Genomic DNA, 14,549 nt, shown 5'->3' on the forward strand with positions numbered 1-14,549 from the left:
TGCAAGTGACCCATGTCCCATGCTTCAGAGGAAGGCGAAAACCCCCAGGGTCTCTAAAGAACTTTAGGAAAACATGTAGCCTGAATAGAAGGGCTCTCAAGCTTTCTCACAGTGTGGACCACAACTTAATAGAGAGATCCTCAAGTGGACACATCCTCCTGCCTTTGCACTTGCATAACATCCCTCTGGCAAACACAGCCATTGCTTACACGGAAAAGTATTTAATGTATTTTAGCTGACTCAATGAAATTTAGCAGCTGGAAACAAGATGGAGGAGCCAGAATCATTAGGACTAGCTATCTCTCTAGCAACTGCCATAGACCTCAGTATAAGACTTGCTGCCTTAACAGGAACTCAACTCCATACTTTTAAAATATAAAGACAGGTATTTTATCCACGAGGCCACATGATATTACATTAGCATGCAGGAGAAGTTAGAAGTTTTTTGGCCACTGGTTTGCCCTCACATTTATCCATACATCCAACATGAATACATTAAGAACATAAAAATAAAAAGAGGTAATTTTTAAAAGCTCTGCAGAATTTAGAGTGTGCTAGAGTTCATTCCAAGATCTCCAAAAATGGAAACTTTCCCTAAGTCAGATCTAGTGTACTGCATCTTTATTTGTTGAACAAAAATGTAAGACAGATGAAGGAGAACAGGAATTTTCTATATGCTGGTTTTATATTTCTCCATACAGAAGGAACCAGCTATCTTTGTATATGATCTTCACAAAGTAACACTGCAATGCTTGGTTTAGTAAATTCAGATTCCACAACCAATTCGGTCTTGTTTGGACTGTACTTTTTCTACCTTAACACAAGTTGCTGTTGCCATTTTCAATGTAGGTGTTTTTTTCATCCCTAAAAAAAATTCTCATAACATTTTCTTTAGAACAATTCATGTCTGAAGCTCAACTGAATTAAAAGTACATTTTAAAAGTGGGGAAAGGAAACAAGTTTTCATACAGCGCATGATTAGTTTGTGGAACTCATTGCAACAAGGTGTTAATGAAGATTCAAAAAAGGACTGGGCATTTATAAGGGAAACAAGACTAGCTAGAGTGATGATGATAATAACCATTACAAAAATCCCAAGAGTTCTGAAATGGATATAAAGCCTTATGTTTTGAATAGCATAAGCCAACCTCTCACTATTGGGAGTAAGGAAGAAACTGTCCCTGGAGGTAGATTATCTCATAACTGCTACTGTAGGGTTCCTTGCACCTTCCTCTGAGGCCTTTGGTGCCGGCCACTGTCAGAGACAGGACACTGGACTAGATGGACCTTTAGTCTGATCTACGATGTCAGCTCCTATGCTATAGCCTTCAAGAGGAACCCTATATGAATCAACCAGCAGGCTTGCATGATGAAGAAGGGGAGAAGAGAGGTGCTATTAGTGGAGGAATCAGTAAGGAAAGCATCTTCCAAGCATATACTACCCTAACGGTGATCTGAAACTAGCTCCTCATCTCCACTTTGCAACCCACATTTCCCATTGCTCCTGCTGCCATTTGCGGTTCTGCAGCTCAGGGCAGGAGAGCGAGAGATCTAGAGAAACCCACAGTACTATAAACCTTCCTAATAAATGAACATCTGATCCAGAGAGTGTTTTGAGTTCAACCTGCCCCAACTGCCCTCCCTTCCCCCTAGCCCTTATAACCACCATAAGCAACCACTGTTTGAATGGCACATCAGGAGCCTTTGAACTGCTGCTAATGATTTGGGCTGTGACCTCTAACCAAACACTTGGCGCCAAGGGATTGCTCAATAGTCTTCTGACAGTTTAGGAACGACAGTACAGTGACTCTCAACTGAGCCTCAAAAGATTTCATATCATTTGGGTGCTCCTGCTCAGCACTCTGTCTTCAACCTCCTGTAACTGCTGCAGAATTACATATAATGTGAAAGTATAGGCTACATATGAACTCCAGTAGCAGCAATTAAAGAGACAGTGCACTTTTTACTCCACAGCTGCATGATTCATCTTTATAGCGTGGCATCTGCAGCCACGGCACAATCATAACATCTTGGCATACTTTAAACAATATTCTGTCTAAATCAAAAGACTATTTTTAACTTCTACACCCATGTCTCTAGTAGCCTTTTTGTCTTTCCCAGTTATCTCCAGGTTTTCCATTCAATGCACTGCATTAACCTTAGGACTTTGCTTATACTCTTTTGCAAGAACGAAAAAGGGGGGAAAAAATGTTGACATGACAAAAACATTAAAAGTGTGGTTTAGGCGTCATTCCCTTATGAATGCCTCTTTCATAAACAGGGCGCAGTGTCCCGTTCTGACATGCCTTCAATTTGCTTTGGAAAGCTCCCAAACATCAGAGTCATCAGACACAAAGTATAAACAAGCTCTCTTGCTTTCCCCTCAAAAATCCCAAACTCATAATCCACACCCTGTAAGTTATTACATAAAATGTTTACAGTGGCGATGATTCCTTTTTAAGCCTACCAGAATTCTAGACTGAAATTTTGAAACTTACTTTTCAAACTAAAATTAGGTCCCTCAGCAAAAGTGGCCTCATTTTCAGAGGTATTGGATACCCAGAGCTGTCAGGAATGAACACATTTGTTATTTAGGTGACTCACTTTCAGTGCAAGTGATTAGCTTTACACACCCATGTTTAAAATATTTAGGTAAAAAACAGTCTGAAGCAGGAGTTCTCAATCTTTTTCTTTCTGAGCGCCCCCCCTCTCCCCCCCGCACCCACACCTGTGCCACAACTGTTTTTCAGTAGATTAAAAGCCAGGGGGTAGCAAGCAGAGCAACTGCCCAGAGCCCATGCCACAGGGGGCCCTGCGAAGCTAAATTGCTTGGGCTTCAGCTTCAGCCCCGGGCAGCAGAGCTTGGCATTTGGCTTTCTGCCCTGGGCCCCAGTGAGTCTAATGCTGGGCCTGCTCTCTGGTTTATTTTGGTGGAACCCCTGAAAGCTGCTCGCGGCTCCCCAGTTGCCCCTGGACTCCTGGTTGAGGACTGCTGGTCTGAAGGTTCATTCTGCTTTAGCGAAGAGTTGTGAACATAGGGCAGATGAACTGCCGGCCTGTCTGTATTAATGGAAGCCAATTATCTGGAATGTCAGAGCTTGGTACCGCTTATGTTTTCGCTGCTAAAAATGCCGTGCTTTTTTACCTCAGGGTAACTAATGTGCATAAGCTAGCCTGGGGTTAAAACACAGTGAAGACAAAGCACTCTAGGTTTATTGTGAAGTAATCTAAGGGTTTGTCTACAACCAGGGAACTTACAGTGGCACAGCTGTACAGACAGAGCTGCACCCCTGTAAGATTGCCCATGTAGCCTGTCACGGAGTCCCCGGGCGATGCTCTGGGACTGCTCCCTACGAAGCCAGGCAGGACTCTGGTGAAGTTTCCTCTCTGTGAGCTGTCTGCAGGGAAAACAGCTCACACAGCTTCCACCTTCCTGGGTCTGACCTCAGAGCATTCAGCATCCTCTGTCCCTCCATGCACTTCCCACAGCGAGTCCGCCCAGGCGGGGTCCTGGGAAAGCCAGAGGGCCCTTCACCCCAACTTCACAGTCAGATGTGACTCTTAGCCAGCCAGTAAAACAGAGGTTTATTAGATGACATGAACATGGTCTAAAACAGAGCTTGTAGGTACAGAGAACAGGACCCCTCAGCCAGGTCCATCTGGGGGGCAGTGAGCCAGACAACCACGTCTGCACTTCACTCCATGTCCCCAGCCAGCCCCAAACTGAAACTCTCTCCCGCCCCTCCTCCTCTGAGCTTTGTCCCTTTCCCGGGCCAGGAGGCCACCTTATCTCTTTGTCTTCAACCCTTTAGCTATCACCTTGCAAGGGGGAAGGGCCAGGCCATCAGTGGCCAGGAAACAGGGTGTTGGCCATTCTCTGTGTCCAGACCCCTGCACATACCTGCCCTCTAGGGCTCTGCAATGATCATACACCCTTATCCCACCACCTAGATACTTAAGAACTGCATAGGGAAACTGAGGCACCCCCACAATATTCAGAGAAAACATTAAGAACAGTCCCACTTCATCACATAGCCGCTGTATGCTGACAGGAGAGAGCTCTCCCGTCGACATAATAAAACCACCTCCATGAGTGGTGGTAGCTATGTTGGTGGGAGAAGCTCTCCCCCCCCCCCCCCCCCGACATAGCGCTGTCCACACCGCTGCTTCTGTTGATGTATCTCATGTCGCTCAGGGGTGTGGTTTTTTCATATCCCTGTGCGACATATTATACCAACAAAAGTGGCAGTGTAAACAAGCTCATGGTGAGGTCAGCTCTATACCCCCGCCTTGGATTGAGCTCGCCTAATTTATCTCACAGTCAACCCACAGTGCCTTGCCTTCACTGTGTTTTTACCTCAGGAAAGCTCACATGCAGACATCAGTTATCTTGAGGTAAAAGACACACCCTTGTTAGCAGGGAAGGCAAGGTCTACAAAAACGCTTATCAAGAGCAGTCATTGGAGTTGGGAGTAGGAGTTTGGCAGATTATATCCAGGATAATTAAGAAGCCTTTCTAAGAGGGAGCCCTGCACTGGAAAATGTATAATGGCATGTTTGACATCGCAGACTCTGATTTGTAATCGAATGCAGGTTTGGTTTTGACCCAGTGGACCAAATTTATCCCTGTTCTAACTTCACTAAAATGATTGGAACTGCACTATGGTACTTGGATTGTAAGGTCTTTAGAACAGGGAACTTTTTGTTGTTTGTACAGTGCTTAGCACAATGGGGTCTTGATGCATGACCGGGGCTCCTAGTGCAACCTCAATACAATAACAACCACCCACACCACTATGGATGAATAAATCTATAGGAAGTATCTAGGATTGTGGTAATTAGTATGATAGCAGGCCTCAATGCTGGTCTCACAGTGCCTGCTCCAGGGGAGAAGTGCCACCCACAATATCAGTGCCAAGAGCTGGTATTGCAGAGTTTGGCAAACACCTTCCCCTCTCTATTGCCTAACCAAGGTACCAGGGATAACTGGGATACCATTCCGAACTAAGCAGTGCACCTTCCTGTTGGATCTCCTGGAAGGTCCGGGTTAACAAATATCATCATGGAGCCAGGGGTTAGGGCACCAGAAATTGAATTACAGCATCTGGGAGTTAGATGTCTAATCAAAGAGTTTGCTTAAAAACAAAAAATTTGGTCACTTCCAGTTCTTCTCTTTTTAATAAAATAAAAAAGAACTCAAAACAAAATATTGCCAAGACTGCAAAGGATTTGCTGATTCTCAGCACCTCTAAGGATCAAGTCCTTGGGTAGGTGGCTATTGCTGCATCATACACAAAGCTAGCCCGTTAGCGGCTAAATACACATGTAATCTGCTAACTTGGATTCCTAAGTCACTATTGAAAATGGACCTTTAAGGGATTTTGCATATTTTACCCATGGTGCTTTACTCCCACATACTCATATGGTATCTTCTCACATAGCATCTGCTCTTGAGAGGCAGTGTGGTCTAGTGGTTAGCACACAGACACAGAAGTAGAAGTCAGGATTCCTGGTTCGATCCTCAGAGACATCATTTAACTTCTTTGTGCCTCTGGTTATCAACCTGTAAAATTGTTACTATACATTTAATAGTTATAATAATTAGGAGGGTGTCGCAAGGATTAATTAATATTTGCAGAATGCTTGATAAACCACAGAGTCTGCTTGACTTTTTTAATAGGGCAGGATAGACTATAAATTCCTGATCCCACAGGCCCACTAATTCCTCATACAAGTAAGTTCCATGTCAGGTAGCGGGAGAAGCAATTTTGTGTTTACATCAACATTATTATTCTTTATTTATACTGTATTTGTGGTTAGAGGCTCTTCCCTGTTGTGCTAGACACTGTACAAACATAACAAAAGAGATGGTCCTTGTCCTGAAGGGTTTACAAACTATGTATAAGGTTACAGACAACAGGAAGCTACAACAAACAGACCGGAAGCACGGGATAGCAAGGAACTGATTAAACAGCATGAGTTTGAAGTGACTTTCTATAAAGCTACTACTAAAATACAGTAGACACTGCAAGTAACAGATTATCGTGGCTATTTAAAAAAACATAGGAATATTCTTTTTCCTCCCCGACATAGCAATCCAAATGTTACAGATCAGAAATCAGAGTTGTGCATTTCCCAGCATGATGCGCACCACTGTGCTGTATTCAGAAAGCTTGTCTATTTTCAGCATCCAGTGACAGTTGTCTCATCAGTAGATTTACGAAACAGCAACTTCTGTTTAGCCTAGGAGTGGTTCATTCCTCATTTCAATAATCAACTGATTCATTTTTCAAGGGGAAAAAAAAACAGACTTCCAGTGAAATGTTGTTTGTTTGTCTCTTGTGTTTTGGGGACGGTGGAAGTTATATAAAGCATTCTATGCCTCCTGTCCAGGAATCATTCAACTGTGGTTTAAAACAGCTATTCTTGGATTTAGGAAACAGTGGAACAATGTCACTGGTTTGTAAAGAGCTGGAAGCAATCTTTGTCAACAGTTGTAGTGCATCATAATGCCAGTGAATTATTTTCACAGCCATTCTTCAGGGATCACAGTACTGAACTGCCTCTCAATGGTATGGCTATTTATAGGAATAGGCATAATATCTTGGGTAATCACATGAGTGCCACCTTGTTTCGTGTGGGACATATATTCAGACACATGAGACAAGCTGGCCTATGATGTTCCAGTTCTACATCTAGAGTAGTGACCTTTAGAGTGGGTCCCATCCAACCTCCATATAACTCATCCACTCGTTTTGCTGCATGGAAGGAGAACCGACATACACAACTGTGCCCAGAAGTTTCTGCACTGGGAACAGTGAAAAGAACAGGAGGTGCAATGTAGCTCTTTGCAATGACTGAGGAGGAAGCTGAGTGCTTCTTAAAGTGAGTTATCCATTGGGAACAAGGGTTTGGCATGGGGGCTCATGGGAGATACTTACAAATGAAGACAGGAGAGAGCTCTCTCATTGACCACAGTATTGATCTACGTGCTGTGCAGCTCCCAGTAGTCTCAGACTGAGAGGCCAAAAGGTCATTTCTTACTAATAGTCATTATTCTATTAAAGTAATAATGAGGAGGAGAGGTGGGCCCAAGCCACAAAGTTTAGATCAAGACATGCACTGCCTGAGAGAGTTAGGGGATGTTAGATCCAGGGATACCAGAGATGATCCCACTGCAAAACCGGGCTGTGACTTCCCCAAAGGTTGGATCTGTTCATTCAAAACTGGGGTTTTCCATCAGGCCCATCCACAGTTTAAAGCGAAAAAGATGTGGAAGTGTCCCGGATTAGTCGCTGGTTGGGATACAATACTGGAGGGCAGGCTATTCAGTGAACAAGCCAGTGGAATGGGACTTGACAGACATGGGCTCTATTTCCAGCTCTGCCACTGAACTGGTGTGTGACCTTGGGCAGGTCTCTTCACCTCTCTCTGCCTCTATTTTCCGTGGTCTTCAGGGCAGGAACGGTCTTTTATTATGTATATGAACAGTGTCTAGCACAATGGGATCCTGATCTCAGTTAGAGCTTTAGACATTACAGCAATACAAATATAATAAAGGTCTGAAGATTTTTATATTTTTAAATCTCTTTTTAGAACAGTTTAAAACCCCACAATCCAAAACCACTTGGCTGCTGGCGAGATGCCAGAAGCACTTTATAGGCCCATCTCCCTTTGATCTTGTGATACTTCCTATGGTGCGCAAGGGTGCAAAGGATTCCGGAGAGTATGACAGGGGATGACTAAACGGCTGATTGGGGTGAACCAATATGAGCAAAGCCTGAGAACACAAATGTCGCGGGGGGGTGGGGGACAACCTTTTTTTCCCATTTACCGTTTTAATTTCATTTTTCTAGAGGATGGTGCCAATAACTCTAACACAAGCATAGGAAAATCTAAGAAAAACAGATTCATAGATTCTAAGGCCAGAAGGAACCAATGTGATCATCTAGTACAGAGGTGGGCAAACTACGGCCCGTGGGACCCTCCTGCTCGGCCCCTGAGCGTCTGGCCCAGGAGGCTCCCCCTCCCCCACAGCCTCAGTGAGCCAAGCCGCCGGCGCAATGCTCTGGGTGGCCGGGCAGCGCAGTTGCAGAGCCGCAGCCTGACCTGGTGCTCTGGCTGGAGCACCGCCAGCCACCAGAGCTCCAGGTAGCGTGGTAAGGGGGCAGGGAACAGGGGGGGTTGGATAGAGGGCAGGGGATCTGGGGGTGGTGGTGAGGGGGCGGGGGTGTGGATAGGGGGCGGGGCGGTCAGAGGACAGGGAACACAGGGGTTGGATGGGGCAGGAGTCCCGGGGGGCAAGTCAGGAATGAGGGGGGGGTTGGATGGGGCGGCAGGGGGCAGTCAGGGATGGGGAGTCCGGGGGTGGTCAGGGGAAAGGGAGCAGGGGGTGAGAAGTGCGGGGAGGGTCAGATAGGAGGCAGGGGCCGGGCCACGCCTGGCTGTTTGGGGAGATCCAGCCTCCCCTAACCAGCCCTCCATTCAATTTTGGAAACCTGATGGGGCCCTCAGGCCAAAAAGTTTGTCTGCCCCTGATCTAGTATGACTTCCTGTACAACGCAGGGCAGAGAACTTCTCCAAAATAATTCCTGTTTAAACTGGAGCAAGAGTTTTAGAAAAACATCCACTCTTAACTTAAGAATTGCCAGTAATGGAAAATTCACCACAACCCTTGGCAAATTTTTCCCTTGGTTAACTCCCCTTACTGTTAAAAATGTACACCTTATTTCCAGTCTGAATTTGTCTGGCTTCAACTTCTTGCCACTGGATCTTGTTATAACTTTGTCTGCTAGACTACAGAGCCCATCATTAAATATTTGTTCCTCAGGTAGGTATTTACAAACTTTAACCGAGTCACCACTTAACCCAGTGTTTCCCAAACGGTGGGTCTTAACCCACCAGTGGGTTGCAGTAAATGTCTAGGCAAGTCACCTGTCACTGACCCTCCCATGTCACCTCTCACACTGTACATGCTCTAGGAGTGCTCCTGCCCACCAGGGCCACTTGCAGGAAGGGGTATTGACCCAGCTGCCCCTCCGTCATGACGGAGGAGCGGTTGGGCCAAATATGAATGAGTGGTGTTGCGACCTGGCACGTTGCAGCTCTACGCAGGTTTGGCTCAGCCACCCCTTCATCATGAGAGAGGGGCAGCTGGGCCAGTCCTGAGTGGTGCTGAGACCCTGTGCAGTAGGTCGCAATGCCTGGAGTGGGGAGCTGGGTTTCAGTTTGGCCTCTCAAACATCAAAGGATCTTTGACCAGCTCCAGGCTCTCTCTTGTTTTCTGGTGTTTTGTTGTAGCCTGTCTTCTACTCGTACTTTAAGGAGTGACGACCTCAAACTACAGGGGAGTAGCAGGCATCGGAGCTCTCTATCCACAGAGGCTGGGAAAGTGAGAACAAGGGCACTGGAGGTTGCTGAGAAGAGGACTTGGGCTGGAGTGCTAGCACCGTGGAAAGCACATCATTTTGTGTTTTGTGGTGTTAGAATACAAAAAAATAGTAAATAGTAGTTACACACACATGCACAATATATAGGTAATGGTGGGTCCCCCCAAAAAGAAAAATGAAGTGGATGGGTCACCTTAGTAAAAAGTTTGGGAACCATTGCCTTGACCTTCTCTTTCCTAAACTACATCATCAGAGTTCTTTGAGTCTAACACTATACAGCATATTTTCCAATCCAACAAATTGCTAAAAGGATCCAAACAACAGTGATGGTCTGAACAGAGTAAAGTGCTGAGCTATCCCGATAATTCAGTGGTTAGACATACAAAGGTATTGGTATGTGAGTTAAAAACCCAAATAAATCCAAGATCCCCAAAGGTGACTGAGCAGAATATGGGGCAGAGTCCATTTTAGAGGCACCAAATTTATTTGCAAACCACAACATCAGCTGCGTGCCTTGAATATTCTTAGCCTGTCAATAGTATTGGATCCTGCCACAGGAATAAAACAGACACCACATGGAAGAACTCAAAGCCAGCTTTCACGCTCCGATCTGAGAAAGCTGCCCAAGAGACTATACACTTCCCACTCAGTCTTTAAATAGCAACCTTAGTCAAAAACAGCAGCGTAAAGACGTTATTGCTAGCGAGTTTGGTTTAGCAAGGGAGTCCTGGCTCTACACCTGAGCAAGATCAGGGAAGCTCTGTGCACTGGAGAAGACCCAGAATAGCATTAGCATAGCCTAAAAATAAAGTATGGCAATACTTTGAATTATAGGCTTATGTGGTGCTGGTGATTGGAACATACATCATTAATGGAGAAAAGCCCCAGCATGATTCTATGGAGGACAGGTGCTATCTTTTAGAGGCGGCAAAGAGGCATGGCCCTGTGAACCAAGATCCCCCCTCCCCACACACTTTTTTGGGGAGGGAGCGGGCAGGAAAAGAACATGAGCTGCAGCGTCCTGACCAGCTTCTCTGCAGTATGGCCAACCCCAAATGTTCAAAGATCATGAGTCAGGTTCACCAAAGATCATGAGGTTGGCTTTAAAATCATGAGGTTTCATGTAAAATAATAGATTGGGTGTTCTTTTTATTTGCCTTCTGCTTTTTGAGTCTTTAGAGTGGACTGGGGTCACATTTTGAAGCTTTTTCCACAGCCATGAGGGCAAGAAACTTTATTCTTAAAAAAAAAAAAAAAAGTAAGGCTCAAATCAGCACATATCTGCTTGACTCCAGGAGCTGGGGCTTTAAGGAAAACAATAATTATCGTGAGTCTTATGACAAAATCATGAGAATTGGCAAGACTCTTAAGTTTGGACAATTGTATTCTTCCTATTTAAAACTCCCACTTCAGTTTTGACTGGATACTGTATTCATCTTCCCTGTTACAGCTGGTAAGATCCCTGAGGCAGGCTACACAGGAGACTAAATGAGTCTCTCTGCGTTGTTTTGTTCTATTCAGTAGCAGCTGTGTTCTGACCCAGAGGTAGCTGCATTTCAGTGGAGGATGCCATGCCCTCAAATGTATATGATACAGTGTGTAAAGTCCTGGGGTATCCGTTAGGATGAAGAGGCCACTGCACACACGGTAGTCTGTAGTCAGCTGAGTGGCATGAAGTCTTACAGATTTTTTAAAAATCATAAAGTTAACAACAATACACAGAGAGATTTATATAAGCTGCTTCTGCTTCTCCCTGCAAGTTAAGGGTCTTAACTAAAGAATTCCAGAAGGAGAGCAAAGGTCTATAAGCAGAATGTTTCTGTGACAGGGTGAGAGTAGCCTAAGGCTGACTCATCGCTCTGTGCACCGTGGAAGGTCCTCATTTGGCCCAGCTGAGGATACAATTAGCAGGGCAATTCAAGCTCCTCAGCTAAGGACAATGAAAAGAGAGACAGGAAGAGATGAGAAAAGCCAGGCCCTCAGGGAGGTGAGATCTCTCACCCTGTGCCTAACTGAATCTCTCACACCAGGTGTGATTCACTGTCTGCAAGAACCAGGTGTAGACATGCACAGAATAGAAGTGGTTGCTGATTGCAGTCATGAAGGGGACAGAGCATTTCAAAGACAGAAGGCTGAGCCGGAGAGGCAGGAAAAAGGGGATGTAGGAAGCTACTTCTCCTTGTATGTGCAGCTGGGCAAAATCTCTCTATAGTGCACAGGAATGCTGGAGCTGGGGAGACGGGCTAATGTGCTGCCCCAAGGATCACCCTGAGGCATAGGTGCTGGAACTAGGGGTGCAGGGGGTGCTGCAGCACCCCCTGACCTGAAGTGGTTTCCATTATATACAGAGTTTACAGTTTGGTTCAATGGCTTTCAGCACCCCAACTATAAAAATTGTTCCAGCACCCCTGCCCTGAGGGGAGTAAGATCTACACATTAGTGTCTGTGCCCACACTCGTTTCCCAAGAAAGTAAGACAAAATGGCTTCTGCTAACCCTCCGGACTAATAAGGAGAAGGCTCAGCTAATCAAAGATGCAAAACCAACAACAGATGGCCAATCAAAACCGACCCAGCTCAACCAACCCAGACTTCTCATTCCCCAGGGATCTTGGAGAACATCCCAATTTGGAGAGTACAGCTCGTTCTACACTCTTTGCCAGTGCCAGTGAAAGGCCAGTTCTCATAGACAACATGCATTCTATTCATTATCACAGTGAGAGTTTCTTTCTAGATCTCATTTTTTAAACAAACCTAAAAGCAGAGATGGCATGATTCTTACCAGAGGTCGTTTTTACCAGCTATATTACTGCCCCCGGAAAAACTACTTAGTCCCAGTTTAAGGCATCTTCTATTTTAAAAACTGTTTTGTTAATACACACCACATTACACTTAGTTTTAGATACATATTCAAATTGTGGTTACATAAGACAGTAGATTCAGAGATTAATTTAGGGCGGTCCAAATAAAAAGTAAAACTGCAGTACATAGAATACTAATATATGTAGTTATAATACTGACCATATGAATGTCTGTATACATTTTGGTTTGGTATTTTCTCAAGAAAGTTATACATGTCATGACTCATATCTCGGTTTTCATTACTATATAAGTGAAAGTCGAAAATATTCGATGATATGAAATGGACAATAATGCAGAGTTGTAGGCTTGACGCATTAAGCAATAAGAGGCATGCAGGGTTTACCGGTCCAGGGCCATTTGGCAGTGCAGCATACTGTAGTAAGAGGCCAATTTTGAGGTAGTGGACAGACCGAGCTAATTCCTCAGTTCTGAATGAATGTATCCAGAGTTTGAAAATATTCATTCTATGCTTGTTGAACTCCCTGGACACTGATGCAATTATTTTGCCCAGTTTAAACTGGATTTAAGCCGGTATTTACCAGCACCATGTCCTACACTGGTTTTTCCTGGGAAATTGCCAACCCTGTGTAGAAGAAAGAGCACAAATCTCAGCATGGAAAGAACACATGGCAATTTGCAAGTACCAGCATACAAAGCATGCTGGAGTGATCTAAAATCATTTCTCAGCCAAGCAAGCATAGGAGAGTCAGTGGACAGTAACAGCTTTTGAATGAGGAGAAATAAAGAGAGGGACGCACACTCACCTGAACAGAGGACACCCTTGTATCTGGCACAGGAGAAGTCATTGCATTCACAGAACAATCCATAGATCCTTCCAAACTCACTCTTGTAGCAGACGCACTGGTTGCAGCTGCATTCCCCCCTGCCACTGCAGACAGGTTTTCCTTCAGCCTCCCGGCACATGTTCTGATACATGTTCCCGTTCTCTCCCTCTTCGCATTCACACTTGGATCCCAAATAGCCTGAGTTACATTCACATAATCCACATGTATAAGTCCCATTCCCACTACACTTGCTGCTGTTCCGTTCCATCCGCTTCGTACATCCACAAGTGCAGCTGTAAGCAACCTCCACCTCCAGAGTGTCCCGGAACCCAGCTGGCTTTATGGTGAAAGTGTGCGAGGTGTTTTCGGCAGGGCAGCTCCGAGCTTCGACAGACACCTCAAAGGAAACCTAAAGAGGAATGTAGAGACATTAAAAAAATAAATAAATAAAAGACCGAATCGGGAGCTTAAATTGTAGCTTCTGAAACATCAAACGGCAGCATGGTTCAGTGGGAGGGGTAGTGACTTGAGATACAGGAGACCTGGGATCCAAGCTCTGCCATGCGACCTTGGGCAAATCACCTCTCCTTTGTTTCCCTTTCCAACTCTTTGGTGCACTTGTCTATTTAGACTGTACACTTTTCAGGGCAGGGACTGTCTTTTCCTATATGTATGTATACTGCCTAGTGCAGAGGAGCCCTGATGTGAATTGAGGCCTCTAGATGCTATTGTAATACAAATAATTAACAACTAAAGAGACTTTTAGAACTTCACGGGTTCTAGAATTCAAAAAACTTTTCAGAACTTAAAAGCAGGATTCTACTTGAAATAACAACAACCCGGGGAATTACAGACCAGACATCTTAACTTCAGTACCATAAAACACAGTACCATGTTTTACCTAGGGAGGTGGTAGAATCTCCTTCCTTAGAAGCTTTTTAAGGTCAGGCTTGACAAAGCCCTGGCTGGGATGATTTAATTGGGGATTGGTCCTGCTTTGAGCAGGGGGTTGGACTAGATGACCTCCTGAGCTCCCTTCCAACCCTGATATTCTATGAAAAGATAATGGTGCAAATAATTAAGCAATTTGCAAACATCTAGAAGATAATAAGATGATGAGTAACAGTCAGCATGGATTTGTCAAGAACAGATTGTGTCAAATCAACCTAATAGCTTTCTTTGACAGAGTAACAAGCCTTGTGAATGGGGGGGAAGCGGTTGTTGTGGTACACCTCTACCCCAATATAATGCAACCCGATATAACACGAATTCAGATATAACGCGGTAAAGCAGTGGGGGGGAGGGCTGTGCGCTCCGGGGAATCAAAGCAAGTTCGATATAACACGGTTTCACCTATAACGCAGTAAGATTTTTTGGCTCCTGAGGACAGCGTTATATCGGGGTAGAGGTGTATATCTTGACCTTAGTAAGGCTTTTGAAGCGGTCTCGCATGACCTCAAACAAATTTGGGAAATACAACCTAGATGGAGCTTCTATAAGGTGGGTGCATAACTG

General features: G+C 44.8%; 1 protein-coding gene across 1 annotated transcript in view; it reads right to left on the reverse strand.

Moving 5' to 3' along the window:
- ITGB5 (integrin subunit beta 5) overlaps window positions 1-14,549 on the reverse strand; it is a 115,476-nt gene that overhangs the window by 33,258 nt on the left and 67,669 nt on the right. Inside the window, exon 10 of the mRNA XM_074967176.1 lies at window positions 13,014-13,443. Within this exon, the coding sequence (XP_074823277.1) occupies window positions 13,014-13,443 (430 nt within the window). The remainder of the gene's footprint in view (window positions 1-13,013; window positions 13,444-14,549) is intronic.

The sequence above is a fragment of the Natator depressus genome, chromosome 11 (genome assembly GCF_965152275.1).
Source record: "Natator depressus isolate rNatDep1 chromosome 11, rNatDep2.hap1, whole genome shotgun sequence".
Lineage (NCBI taxonomy): Eukaryota > Metazoa > Chordata > Testudines > Cheloniidae > Natator > Natator depressus.